The sequence below is a fragment of the Gastrolobium bilobum genome, unplaced genomic scaffold (genome assembly GCF_033153095.1).
Source record: "Gastrolobium bilobum isolate Gb01-03AN ecotype WA unplaced genomic scaffold, APGP_CSIRO_Gbil_v1 utg8637, whole genome shotgun sequence".
Classification (NCBI taxonomy): Eukaryota; Viridiplantae; Streptophyta; class Magnoliopsida; order Fabales; family Fabaceae; genus Gastrolobium; species Gastrolobium bilobum.
In genome coordinates, this window is record NW_026898325.1 from 397,043 (window position 1) to 411,271 (window position 14,229).

Consider the following 14,229-nt stretch of genomic DNA (forward strand, 5'->3'; position numbering starts at 1 on the left):
GTAATAAATATGGAAATGCATAAATATGGATATGGTGAAAATGGGTGAGCTTCATTAAATTTTTTCTTTCTTCTCTTCACAGCGTGGGATTCACTTAATTTTATAGGAGTTGACAGACAAAATATTTTTTGCAACAACAATAGAAAAGTTAAACCCAATAAATATAATAACTTAAGTTTATTTCAAAATTATTTTCGTATTACCATTCAATTGATCTATTCTAATTTAATTTGAATTGATTTGGACTAGATTTATTTATTTATTTTTTGTTACAAATATTTTAACAAATAAATTCATCAAAATATAAAAACCTAAAATATGATTTTAATGGGAATCATAAAATATATGTCCAAATTTGTAAATTTAAATCCAAAAGCTAATATAACCCACATTTTTTTTTTCTCTATTTCTTCAGTTTTTCATTTTTCGTCTCGGTTTTTTCAATTTTAATTGGATTGGCATGAGTGTGTGAACACCCCTAATTGCTAAAATAAAAAATAAATAAAAATCACAATAAGTCAATATAAGAGAGGAGAAATCGAGACTACGGACACAAAAATCCAGGGAAATAGCCAGCAAGCAGCAAGGGAAGGTATATGAAGGTGAATGGGGAGGCATGTCCATCAAATGGTTGGCCCGCTCCATCCAAGCGGAACGCATTCCTTTATACAAGGGAGCAGGTCACAAAATCAAAGTGTATTTATACAAAAATGAAAACGAAGTAAAATTAGTTATAATCAAATGATAAAAACTGCGCAAATATATAGTGATATGTGCATAAATGTGTCTAGCATTGTTCCTAATTACAACCCAAGATTTTTTATTCGTAAATGTGTCCGTACCTTGGGATAGACCACTAGAATTTCCCATGTATAGTAAGTACATTAGTATTTTACGAGAGCTTATTCTGCGTGGAAGTGCACAATTTTGTGGTGCATATTAATTTTCCTTCACGGAGTTGACAAAAAGGCATATATGTATAGTGACTTATTTTTTGGTCCTTGTTTGATTAAGTGTATATCTGGCTTGTCCATCTTTGGCATTGATCAGGGTCTAACCCTTTTCTCCATAAGAGATCTTATCATTATTGTCTACACGCAATGAGAACAGAGAAGCAAGTTTCATTTGGCAAACTAGAGGTAGAAAACGCAGCATACATATGATCATATGCCATATTCTGATTCAGAATGATCTTTAGATCTAATACCTCAGAAGAGGCATATTAAGTACCAGGCAGGCTAGAGTTAAGTCAACTTCGGACCCTTGAAGAGTCATATTAGTTCGATTCTTGTGGCTAATTATGCTGTGCTAGAAGGAAGAAGCGCATCAAGACTGTAATTATGCTGTGGTTAATTCTTGTAGCCAATTTTAGGGCATGGACCACACAATAGAACAATAGCAAGCCGAAACCTTGAAGCAATTGCCACAGAACACTCAATGGCCCTGTCATTACAGCTAGTCGACCACCAGACATCTCTTCATTAATTATATTCATTGATTCCTTCCGCTTGTACAAGACTAGGCTTCAAACTGTAAGTTTAGATATATCATGCAGTGATCGGCATCTTTAGGTACCGTACATTCACTGAATTTAGAAATAAATGGACTGTTGTTCCAAAAAAGAAGAAGAAATAAGTGGACTGAATAAAGAAGTGGGTGGATCTAATCTATTTTAATTTCTTTCCCTTTCCCTACAAAATAAAGCTTTGTGTTAATCTAAGCTGTGAACTATAATACACAAAACTAATCAAAATATTAAAAAAGACGAAGAAGAAAAAAAATGCGCACAAGACTTTCATCTGGGGGAGCGGGGAGAACTGACTAGTGAGATTTCCTAGACATCTTACACAGGAAATTTAATATAAAACAGATATCAAAACATATTTTTAACTCAAGGAATACTTTGTTGTCATCGTAACAAGGAAGTTCATATTTCCTCATCCCACTGGCTCTTGGGTATCTCTCCAGAGTCTGCAATCACTACCTTCTTTCTGGGTTTCGCACTGTAGGTTCCAGCACCCCCTTCAATTGCAAACACAGTATCCATGCCTTCAACAACCTTGCCGAAGGCAACATGGTCTCTATCCAACCTGGAAAGTTTACATGTGAACTGATATCAAATTATCATAATTATAGGCATTGGCACAACGAGCATATAATTTGTAAAAAAGAACAAATTCAAAATTATGTAGTTTCTACATGCAAGATTATCAACTAGTATTTGGCCGAATTCCACTAAAATAAAGTAAAACAATTTTGGCAGCCTCAAATAAAACTGTTCACAACATAACAATCTAACTGCTTCTGGTCCCTTTTCTGCAGGCAAGAAGCATAACCATTTTTTTTTGTTTAGGGGAGAGAGGAGAAGAAAGCACAGAAGAGCTTAGATGGTCTGAAATGATACAGGAAATAGCCTATACCATGAACTGACAGGACAAGAAGATTTGCCTGGGAACCACAGTTTAAGGGCATAGCAGAATACTTACCAGCTGGCCTTCACTGTGGTGATAAAAAACTGTGAGCCATTGGAATCAGGACCTGAATTCACCAGAGACAACACACCTGCAACCATGGAGTAAATTTACAAGGAAACAACTCAAACGTACACCTCTAAATGGAGAAAGCTATCAAGTTCAAAAAATGAAGAAAAAAAAAGTTCTAATAAAGTGACATGCTTGCGACCAAGCAAATAATGTTACAGACCAGCATGTGAATGTTTTATCTTGAAATTCTCGTCAGGAAAGGTGCCACCATAAACAGATTCAAATCCTCTTCCAACGTAATGAACAATGTCTCCACCCTGAATCACGAAACCAGATATTATCCGATGAAATGGTGTTCCTTTGTAATGAAGTTTTATTTCATAGGCACTCTTTCCTTTCTCCCCTACACAGCATGCAACACTCAAAATCAGTACGAGGACAAAATGGAGATTAAATTCACAAAACAACATAAAGAAAAGACACCAAGTACCTGTGCATAATGCTCTAAAATTTTCTGCAGATAGAAAGTTTTCAATCATTAAAAAATTGCAATGCGCAGGGATAGCATAAGCATTATTTATGTAGATGACATCATATCCAATGAAGTAGCTTCATTGGGCAGATTTAAGTTTGAATTTACTGAAAAGACTGAAGTCTAGCCACCCTGCATAAAGGGCGACAAAAAGGAACAACTAACAAACTTTACGATTTCTACTAAAAGGGAACTTTACACTCTTGTACTTGAAGCAATAAAGTACGTCATAGACCAAAGAAGTTGGAATAGGAAATCAATGGCATACCCATAGTTTTTGGTACAACTTGGCCATATAATCCAGTCACGATCCTACCTGCAGAAATTATAATATACGGCACATGATAAGTTGTTGCTCTTAACTGCCTACATCCTCCTCCTAATAAAAACAAATGTAGTAAATCAAACTGATTCAAATGAGAACAGTTGGTTAAAATTTCTAAAAAAAGTGCTGCAAACCTAAACGGTGTCCGTCAATATCAACATCCAAGAATACTCTCTGTGTAATTTCAGGCTGTTCTTCTTTCTCCTCTGGCTACATCAGAAAAGACGAAATTTTACTATTGACAAAACACAATAAATAAAGATGGGAATTGTAACTGGAAAAAAATAAACTAATGAACAAACCATCAATATTTCTCTTAATAAAAGTGTAGAGACACAAAGGGACGAAACCAGGTTATGGAGATAAAGGCATATGTCTCAACAGGCTTGTTAGTTTTGTGACTTCTATCTATTATTATATTATTAGTTTACTAATTTGGCCCCAAATTTTTTTAAAATTTTCCCCCACTCAAGAAGTTTATTGAGTAATTTTGATGTCACTAACTTTTTCCATTTAAAGGATAGGTACAAATTCAACCACAAACGAAACCAACTTCTGTCCCACGGGAGCAATCATCAAGCTATCTCCCCAAATTCCCAACTCCTATCTTCATTGCCTCCGCTACTAAAAATTTCTGGGTCTGTCACTGCAAACACATAATATGGTGGAGGAAAGAACTTCCTTTATATTTAGAAGTTCAGAACACATCAAGAACCAACTCTACTTAAAGTTTAAGCTAAAAGCTCATGAATATATCTCTAACAAATTTCTTAACATGAGTCTTTTGGACTTAAAGCATGGCATGTCCATTCTACTTTGTGCTGAATTTTTTTTTTTTTTTTTATCTGAAGAATGAGAAAGGGAAGAATCGAACTTTTACCCACCTGATCAAAGAGGTTTCAATATCAAATCAAGGACCAACTCTAACACGTCCCATCACACAATAGTCCTTTAGGATTGAAATGCGGACATATACTGTTGCAATCCCTAGTTTTCAGCATCTAGAATGTTTTATTTTTCCTCCTTAATCTTAGGAGTTTGTTTCGTTATTTGTTATTTAAATTCCTAGGATTAGTTTGTTTATGATATTTTTCCTGTTTAGTTAAAATAGGATTCAGTTTTCTAGTTTTATCTCTTTCCCTGATTATAGGGATTTGTTGCACTGGAATATTTCTGGTGTCTATTTATTGTACGTTTTTTTTTCTTTTAGTTTTAATGGAAAAACTGGTTCCATCATTCAAACTTTCTATATGGTATCAGAGCTTGATTTTTAAGGGACTGATCCACCCATGGCTACCAATGTGCCACTCTTTGGCACCATGAGAGCCTACCAAACTACTTCTTCCAATACCACCGGTACAAATACCACTCCAACAACAACCCCACTCAATGTTTCAGCATCAAACCAAACCAACAACAACTCAGCAGCTGTCATTACCAACGATAGTCCAGCATTAGTCATCACTGGTCATCGATTCAATGGAGACAATTATTTGTTGTGGTCACGCAGCGTTCGTATGTTCATTGGAGGCCGTGGCAAGGGAGATCATCTCACCGGTACGGGTGATGCTGCTCCTCTGGAAACCAGTCATCCACAATACAAGAAGTGGTCCATTGAAAATAACCTTGTGATGTCTTGGTTGCTGAATTCCATGGTGCCTGAAATAGCTGAAACATACATGTTGTGCTCCACAGCCAAGGAAATTTGGGATGGCGTGAAGGAAGCCTTCTCTAAGGAAGATAACACAGCTGCCTTGTTTCACATCAAGGGGATTCTTCGTGATCTCAAACAGGAGGACAAGGATGTCACCAGCTATTATAATTCACTCCTAAAATTCTGGCAACAATTGGATCTTTATGATCAACATGAATGGACTACTCCAGCCGATACTCTTCAGTATAAGAAAATTGTTGAACAAGACCGCACCTACAACCTTCTTTTGGGACTCAATCCAATCTATGATGGAGCTCGCAGCCGCATCATGGCCACTCGCCCTCTGCCATCCTTGCGAGAAGTTTTTTCTGAATTAAAGTGGGAAGAAAGCCGCAAAGTTTTGACCAATAGCATCCCAAAAGTTGATGCACCTTTGGAAGCAGCAGCCTTTGTCTCTAGACCCAACAATGCAGACTCCAGACCTAGGCGAAATGGTAAGCTCTGGTGTGACCATTGCAACAGAACTGGGCATATTCGGGATACATGCTGGAAAATCCATGGCAAGCCAGCTGATTGGAAGCCAAGACAAAACAGAGACTTTAATCATGTTGCTGCAGTTGTAGAAGATGTTCCGCAAGCAAAATCCGAAGGCCATACATTTACAAGGGAACAAGTGATAGCCATACAACGCATGCTGCAAGATTGCAATAAGGACAAATCTAATCCCTCATCTGATAGTCATCAATCAGGTACATTCCATACAGCTCTCCAATCCGATCTTGATAAATGTGATTCCTGGATGGTAGATTCTGGGGCTACAGATCATATGACTGGTAATTCCTCTCTTCTTTCTGAATACTTTCCCATTTTCGAGGCAAAATCAGTAAAAACAGCAAATGGAGGCTTAGCCAAGGTTCACGGAATTGGTGTTGTTCACCTATCGTCAACCATATCTTTAACTGGAGTTCTCTACGTTCCATCTCTTACCTGCAATTTAATTTCTATTACCAAATTGACCAAGGATTTAAAGTGCACAGTCAAATTTACCCACGTTGATTGTATTTTTCAAGATTTGGCATCGGGGAGGACGATTGGCAGTGCTAGGGTCTCTAATGGTTTATATCAACTTTACACAGCCGCGGTTATGAAGACTCAAGACAGCACATTTGCAGCAACTAGCAATTTGAATAAGGCTCTTTTATGGCATTTTAGATTAGGGCATCCAAACTTTCAATATATGAAAAAGATGTACCCTTCTTTATTTAATGAGAATTCGAATTTTCCTTCATGTGATATATGTCAACTTGCAAAACAAACTCGGTCTCATTATCCCTTACAAATGCATGTTCCTTCTAAACCATTTGCCATTATCCACAGTGATGTGTGGGGACCTGCAACTGTTAAAAGCCTTACGGGTGCTCGTTGGTTTGTCACATTTATTGATGATCATACTCGAATGACATGGGTGTACCTATTAGCCAATAAATCTGAAGTCACATCCACCTTTAAAGTCTTTCACAAAATGATCCTTGCCCAATTTCAAACCCAAATCCTTACCCTTAGATCTGACAATGCACGTGATTATTTTAACTTGGACCTTTCAGCTTACCTAAAAGACCATGGCATCATCCACCAGAGCTCTTGTGTCAATACCCCACAACAAAACGGTGTATCTGAGAGAAAAAATCGCCATTTACTTGAAGTTGCTCGTAGCCTACTCTTTGCCTCAAATACATCCAAAAATTATTGGGGGGAAGCTATTCTTACAGCCACTTACCTTATCAACCGCATGCCATCTCGGGTATTACACTTCTCCTCACCTTACCAAACACTCCTCACTGCATTCCCTTCATTTACCTTAACCCCAAATCTCCCACCAAAAATTTTTGGTTGCACCGTGTTCATTCATAACTCTCAAGGTGGTAAATTGGATCCTCGGGCTCTTAAGGGCATCTTTCTTGGCTATTCCCCTACTCAGAAGGGGTATAAATGCTTCAGTCCAGCCACACATCGATTCTACATTACTAAAGATGTCACCTTTTTTGAACATCAGCCTTATTTTTCCCAAACCGCCATTCAGGGGGAGATCCCTAATTCCAAGGAATGGTTGTTTGTGACTAATACTCCAGAAAACTCTGCTTCAACAGCCCCTACACCGGTCTTAGGTGAATCTCAGGAAAATGACACTTCATCTAATGGCTTATCCTCTTCCGGCCCGCTCCAGAAACCGCCTGAACAGCAGCCCCTGCAAGTCTACACGCGACGGCCCAAATACAGAACAGCTTCTGAGATGCTTGAACATGTTGACAAACAGATTACCTTGGCTCCTGGTCCAACTGAAGAAACCATTAGTCCTGCACTTGACCAAACTGAATCCTTGCTGCCAAGTTCTGATGATGCTCTGCACATGCCAATTGCACTTCGTAAGGGGGTAAGGACATGTACAAGTCATTCCATCTGTAATTTTATATCCTATGCTAATCTTTCCTCCAGGATGCAACATCTAGTCAAGAACATTGACAAGGAAACCATTCCTACATCCTACTTTGAGGCATCTAAGACTACTGAATGGTGTTCTGCTATCCAGGATGAATTGCATGCACTCAAAAAAAATGGCACTTGGGAGATAGTTACCTTACCACAAGGAAAATCAGTGGTTGGCTGTAAGTGGATTTTTACCATCAAATATAATGAAGATGGGAGTATTAATCGCCATAAAGCAAGACTTGTGGCCAAAGGATTCACTCAGACACAGGGCATTGATTACCAGGAAACCTTTGCTCCAGTAGCAAAATTTAATTCAATTAAAATTCTTTTGTCCATTGCTGCTTGCCTAGATTGGCCCCTTTGGCAAATGGATGTGAAGAATGCATTCTTAAATGGTGACTTAGAAGAAGAGGTTTACATGGAAATTCCCCAAGGAGTGGAAGATGGTCAAGGATCTCGAAAGGTATGTAGATTATTAAAATCCCTTTATGGTTTGAAGCAATCTCCAAGGGCTTGGTTTGATAAGTTTACTGCAGTTGTCAAAAATCAAGGGTACTCCCAATGTCAAACTGATCATACTATGTTTGTTAAAACTGCACCTCATCAGAAAATTACAATATTAATTGTCTATGTTGATGATATTGTGATTACTGGTAATTGGGAGGATGAGATAAAGCAATTAAAGGAGACGTTAGCTCACAAATTTGAGGTCAAGGACCTTGGAAAATTACGATATTTTCTTGGAATGGAAGTGGCAAGAACTAAGGAAGGAATTTCAGTTTCTCAAAGAAAATATACTCTTGATCTGCTGAATGAAACAGGGATGTTGGGATGTAAACCTTCTGATACACCAATGGAGGCGAACTACAAGATAGGACTCAAACAAGAATGTGCTTCGGTAGACACTGAGAGATATCAAAGACTAGTTGGAAAACTCATTTATTTAGCCCACACTAGGCCTGATATTAGTTTCCCTGTGAGTGTGGTCAGTCAATTTATGAACAGCCCAAATGAAGAGCACTTGGAAGCCGTCTACAGAATCCTACGATACTTAAAGATGACTCCTGGTAAAGGATTGTTCTTCAAGAAAAATTCCAGCCGTGATATTGTGATTTACACGGACGCTGATTGGGCAGGATCCATTATCGATCGAAGATCAACCACAGGCTATTGCTCATATGTGTGGGGAAATTTGGTCACTTGGAGGAGTAAAAAACAGTCTGTGGTAGCCAGAAGCAGTGCTGAAGCCGAATACAGGGCATTGTCCTTAGGCACTTGTGAGGGAATGTGGATTTTAAGAGTCCTAAAGGAGCTACACCTCGAATACAAGGATCCTATGAAGATTTTCTGTGATAACATGGCCACCATTGGAATTGTCAATAATCCAATCCATCATGACCGTACCAAGCATGTTGAACTTGATAGAAATTTCATCAAGGAAAAAATTGATGCAAATATTATTGATCTAAGTCACATTTCCACAGGGTCCCAGATTGCTGATATCTTAACCAAGTCTTTATCAAGAATTAAATTTGAAGGACTAATTTCCAAGCTGGGAATGCTGGACATCTACCACCCAGCTTGAGGGGGAGTGTTGCAATCCCTAGTTTTCAGCATCTAGAATGTTTTATTTTTCCTCCTTAATCTTAGGAGTTTGTTTCGTTATTTGTTATTTAAATTCCTAGGATTAGTTTGTTTATGATATTTTTCCTGTTTAGTTAAAATAGGATTCAGTTTTCTAGTTTTATCTCTTTCCCTGATTATAGGGATTTGTTGCACTGGAATATTTCTGGTGTCTATTTATTGTACGTTTTTTTTTCTTTTAGTTTTAATGGAAAAACTGGTTCCATCATTCAAACTTTCTATATATACAAGCTTACTCTACCTAATACTAAAATTTCATTTTTATTAGAAGAATGACAGCATCTAGAATCGATCTCCTCACCACATGATCAAGTGTCAAAAAGGCTCTGATACCATATGACCAACTCTCTTAAAAGCTTAAACTTTTAGTTGAAGGCTCCTGAATGACTTCAGTATAACTCTAACATGAGCTTTATCTAGTTTAGGCCTCTGATTACAACTAACAGATTTATTTGGGACATTCCAAAGAGTAAGAAGTACCCATAACCAGTTGGAAAATAAAAGGGACGAATGATAAACCAACATGAGGGATTAATTCCAGCATATGTCTCTTTCTCTCTGAGACTCAAATTAAAAAATGAAAGATTAAAGATAACTCTTCCAACATTGATTAACGCTAAGTATAGTTTCTTTCCTTCTTAATGGAAGATATCAGACTACAAATTTACAAAAACCAAATTCAGAACTTCCTTGGTTGGTGGTAAATAACAAGCAAAAGAAGCAAAACATGAACCTCAACTTCTATGTTACCACCCCACCAAATAAATAATTATTCATAAGAGTCATATCCAAGATACAAGAACACATGCTAGAACCAAACTCCATATATTCCTTAAGACTCCATACTCCATAGCCACAGAGGTAGATTAAATAATAGAAAGTACTAAGTATACCAGAAGGTTCTCATCCTGGGTATTACTTATCTATCTAATCTCCAATTTAATAAACTATGTAAACCAAGTATAACTTTATGGTATATAAGTCGTTGTACAACTTTACGCATAGTTACCACTTACAAAATTACTTCAGCACGCAACGGCGATTAAGATACTTCTGTAAACTACCAAGCAATCAAAGGCATTCTCATATATAAAAAAGAATAACTATTCTAGTGCGTTATTTAAGAATTTCCTTTCTTGCAGATATGTCCCAAAGTCCCCTTCTTTTACCGCTTATCCAAATGAGTACGTATTCTTTGCTAAGTTAATATTTTATGCAGGTATCTCCCTCATCACAGCTTCTCAATCTGAGGATTCAACTTGCCCACATATCCTTACCCCCACCGTCAGTCCAGTGGCCATCATAAGATCATCCCCATCCGCCAAGGTAGTCAAACAATTTGCCAAATAAAGAAAGGGAAGGATTATAGTGGAAAGGGAGGCAACAACACAACCTTCAGTAAAGAGTTACAACCATTATCCCAGGAAGTTTAAAAATAGTCAAGAAAGCCATACTACAACACAAAAGCTCACACCTTGATTGCATTTGCATCATATCAGAAAGTGGAAGTAAAGAAAGAAAGGAAATGAATTTCACCTAAAACTATTGGAATCGAACATTAAGATCAGTGAAATCAAATTTAAACGGAACCCCATCAAACTCATAGTACTATATTCAATGACAGATGACAGATCAAACAATTTGCTCGAAATCCAGTTCAATTATCCGAATCAGATTTATAGTGCCAAGAGTAAACAAACAAAAAAGATATACCCGTTTGGAGCCAGATAATGCGAGAATAAGGAAAATTGAGAGAACAACGAAGAGAAGCAGACATCGCGGCTGAACAAGGAACGAGATCTCTCTACGCATTGCTTCAATGCCCACTATGCTGAGTTACATCTAATCACCAAAAAATCGAAACTATGTAATCCTCCATGGTATAGAGCTTACTGGGTTTGTCTCGGAAACGCTCCAGTTGCAGTAAAGATGTCGCAAAGGACACAATTGTACAATACAGATAGAATTAATAAATAAAAATTAATCGATTTTAAAATCAGAGCATAATGCAAACCAACCCATGTGGATTGCAGATTAATGAAATGAACTACACACTTTTTTTTGTGTTTCCATAAGATGCTGGTTTTGTTAAACTGTAAACGGTCTACAACCTGGAGTATATAATTATTTTTTAATTTAATGGAATTTGCTAGATCTATTTCTTTGGTTGAGATAATAACTTAAATTTGCAATGATGTCTAATTTCCCACCAATTTAACCAACTTAAAGATAATCTTTCAAAATTTCAAGCAATAAAAGTTACTATGACAAGATTGTAACACAACTCACAATATTTGAATGACAGGGCTTATTAATATATAGTTTACTTTTATTTATAAAATAAAGGGGAGGGTTATATAAATATTTACAGATTTTTTATTTATAAACTACACTGTATACTTCCGAAAGTACACTAGGTTATATTATGTACTTTCAGGAATACATAGTGTAATTTATAAAAATTTATAAGGAAAATTTTATAAACAAATTATTCTCCTAAAGTAAATATTCAAATTTTGCCAATTTAACAAACCCACGAAAGTTTTACTTTTGAGTTAAAATTATATATTTTGAAATAAAATCGAACAAAATTTATATAAAGCACGATATTAATATAAGGGGAATGATCTTTTTACATATTTTTTTTACAAATTACAATAAGTATGACCGGCCATATACTCTTGATTGAAGTATGATCGGTCATGCTCAGTATAATTTGTAAGAGTTTGTGAACAAAGAATTTGTAAATGTAACATTCCCTTTAATGCAATGCTTAATTTTTAAATTATAAAGTTAGTTTGGGATGTATGTAAACTAAATAAATATGTGACATTTAGGTACAAAAAAAATTGTCACATGTAATAAGGCATTATGAATTTTAAATTCACAGCTATATGCTCGTTTAAACACATAAAAAGATGATAAAAAAAAGCCCCACTCTACTGGTTGGATCTGCCCTGAGGCCTAGTAGGGTTTAGTAAAATAAAAACTTGTTAAGAAGATTTAACATATTAATTATGACAGTTGAGAATTATAAAAAAAATATTTAATTTAAGTTAAATTAAATAGTCGAGCTCAGCATTTATTTGATGAAGTGAGACCTACCAATGCACTGGATTGGTTTTTCCCGCTAAAATGCTTTTCTTTTGTCGTCACATTTTGTTTTTCCTTTCCTGACCTAAAACGAAAATCCATAAAACTTTTCCATTTCACTTTTATTTTTCAATTTGTCGACGGTGGTATCAAACCCAGACCAATGATCTCAATGGATCATCGGTTAAATTAGTAAGTCACTGATTCAATGACATGAATTAAATATATATAATAAATATAATATTAAAAGTATTTTAATTAATAAATAGAGTTAGTTTAGTAATAAGTGCTATAAGTTATAATCTATATGGTCTAGGTCTGAATCTCATTAATGTTATTTTTCAAATATTTTGTTCAAAATTTCATAAAATTAGATTTTTTAGAAAAATCGATACCAATTGAACCCGGACCAAGATTGATTCATCAGTTTCGTTTCTGTCGAACCGGTCAGGTCTGATTGGTTTTTATCAGTCACCAGTCATCACTTGTAAGTTGTAAATAGATATTTGGTGGGATTCCATTTCATGCTACGCCACATATTAGGGCTATTTGTTCATCCAAAAATATTAGTGGCTTCTTTTGACCCCTTTTTTCGCATTCATGTCAATCGCCACAATGTTGACTCGTTCTCCACTATGTTCTCTACCAATTACCTTTGTTCAATTTTGATCTGACACTTAAATTAGTCACCTTATTAAAAGAAAAGAAAAGCAATCTAGTGGTGATCTGTTGATTTTATTTTTCTGTAAAAAGAATTAGAACTATTTATTGCGCATTGGAAAACTCAAGCTCTCACGTATAAATTTAGCATTAGGAAATAGAAGGTAAAGTAAGAACAACAACATGGCATCTTTTATCCATAATCGCCTTCTCTGTTTCGTTCTGTCCCTGTTGATCATCCTCCCTCTTGCCCTTTCCTCTGTTCCTGAAGAAACATCGCCCCTGGTTCACCATGGGGGTCGTCTCCTCACTGGAAACTTGAACATTGGTATCTTATGGTACGGTCCCATTCCTAAGGCGCAGAAGAAAGCCATTCTGTCCTTCCTCAGGTCCCTTAACATCGATGACGCTGCTGCTGCTGACAAGAAACCTCAAGTCTCAACATGGTGGCACATTGTCGAGAGCTATCAAGCATTCGCCAAAACTCCAACACCTGGAACCCCCAGGATCCAAGTGAAGGTTGTGCACGAAGAGGTTGATCCAAATTACTCTTATGGCAAAGTCTTGATCAAAGATTTCATCAAGCCCCTCATCCCCAAGGCAACTGCTGGAAGATCAAACACCCTCGCTCTCATTGTAGCCTCCAACGGTGTCACAGTCCAAGATATGTGCGCTGGATCATGCGCCCAGCATGGTCTTATTGGTACGTATACCCATAGCCATATTTAATTCAAAATAATTATTTTTTGTTTAATTGGTTTAATCTTATACGTAAATCCACGTGGTAGATTAATTGGTTTCATTGATTAATAATGAATGTATATACAGAGGAGCAACCATATGTTGCTGTGGGGGACCCAGAAGAGGAGTGCCCTGAGTGTGCATGGCCATTCTTGCCGAGCCCAACCAAGCCGACGGGTATAATGAAACCACCGAGCGGGAACGTTGGAGCGGATTCGATGGTGATGTTATTGGCCGGTGGTTTGGCCGGAGCGGTGACCAACCCATACATGGATGGGTTCTACTCAGTTGCACGCGGAGAACATATCATCGAAGTCACAACCAAGTGCTCTGGTATTTTTGCAACCGGCAAGTTACCCGTGAACCCCGTTAATGGTGGAGTCTTCAATACTCATGGCGAAGAGGATACCAAGTTCTTGCTCCCTGCTCTGTGGAACCCCAAAACATCGTCCTGCTGGACTCCTTTGTAGAGCTTATTAATTACCCAGTTCCTTGCATCGCTCATCATTCCAAATATCAATGGATTTTATTTTATTTTTTAATTTTTTCTTTAGGAATTTAATACCCACATATCGGGTATGAAAATTCATTTCTTTGAATGTAGAAATTG

The 14,229-nt window shown here is 36.9% G+C and overlaps 2 protein-coding genes across 3 annotated transcripts; one reads left to right on the forward strand and one right to left on the reverse strand.

Moving 5' to 3' along the window:
* Positions 1-1,645: 1,645 nt before the first annotated feature.
* On the reverse strand, positions 1,646-11,048 carry LOC133314897 (peptidyl-prolyl cis-trans isomerase CYP21-1-like). 2 transcript variants are annotated; one of them, XM_061516424.1, is made up of 7 exons: positions 10,839-11,048; positions 3,475-3,550; positions 3,284-3,394; positions 2,974-2,997; positions 2,704-2,886; positions 2,487-2,562; positions 1,646-2,090 (listed from the first exon to the last, which is right to left on the reverse strand). In XM_061516424.1, the coding sequence occupies exons 1-7, from the start codon at positions 10,935-10,937 to the stop codon at positions 1,928-1,930; spliced, it is 732 nt and encodes a 243-aa protein (XP_061372408.1). In that variant the 5' UTR covers positions 10,938-11,048; the 3' UTR covers positions 1,646-1,927. The 2 variants fall into 2 exon arrangements, with proteins under 2 accessions (XP_061372408.1, XP_061372409.1); XM_061516425.1 differs by lacking the exon at positions 1,646-2,090 and having other exon boundaries at positions 2,483-2,562; positions 3,284-3,331.
* A 2,013-nt stretch (positions 11,049-13,061) lies between these two features.
* Positions 13,062-14,089, forward strand: LOC133314920 (protein EXORDIUM-like 6). The gene is made up of 2 exons (XM_061516467.1): positions 13,062-13,581; positions 13,707-14,089. The coding sequence occupies exons 1-2, from the start codon at positions 13,062-13,064 to the stop codon at positions 14,087-14,089; spliced, it is 903 nt and encodes a 300-aa protein (XP_061372451.1).
* Positions 14,090-14,229: the final 140 nt, after the last annotated feature.

What these genes read in the sequence shown, in the direction of transcription:
- LOC133314897 (XM_061516424.1), bottom strand. Translation starts at nt 10,937, where the DNA reads ATGCGTAGAGAGATCTCGTTCCTTGTTCAGCCGCGATGTCTGCTTCTC. An exon ending in TTTTAGAGCATTATGCACAG is followed by an intron (nt 2,887 to 2,973) that starts GTACTTGGTGTC and finishes CATGCTGTGTAG; the next exon opens with GGGAGAAAGGAAAGAGTGCC. An exon ending in GATAAAACATTCACATGCTG is followed by an intron (nt 2,563 to 2,703) that starts GTCTGTAACATT and finishes CCATGGTTGCAG; the next exon opens with GTGTGTTGTCTCTGGTGAAT.
- LOC133314920 (XM_061516467.1), top strand. Translation starts at nt 13,062, where the DNA reads ATGGCATCTTTTATCCATAATCGCCTTCTCTGTTTCGTTCTGTCCCTG. An exon ending in CGCCCAGCATGGTCTTATTG is followed by an intron (nt 13,582 to 13,706) that starts GTACGTATACCC and finishes ATGTATATACAG; the next exon opens with AGGAGCAACCATATGTTGCT.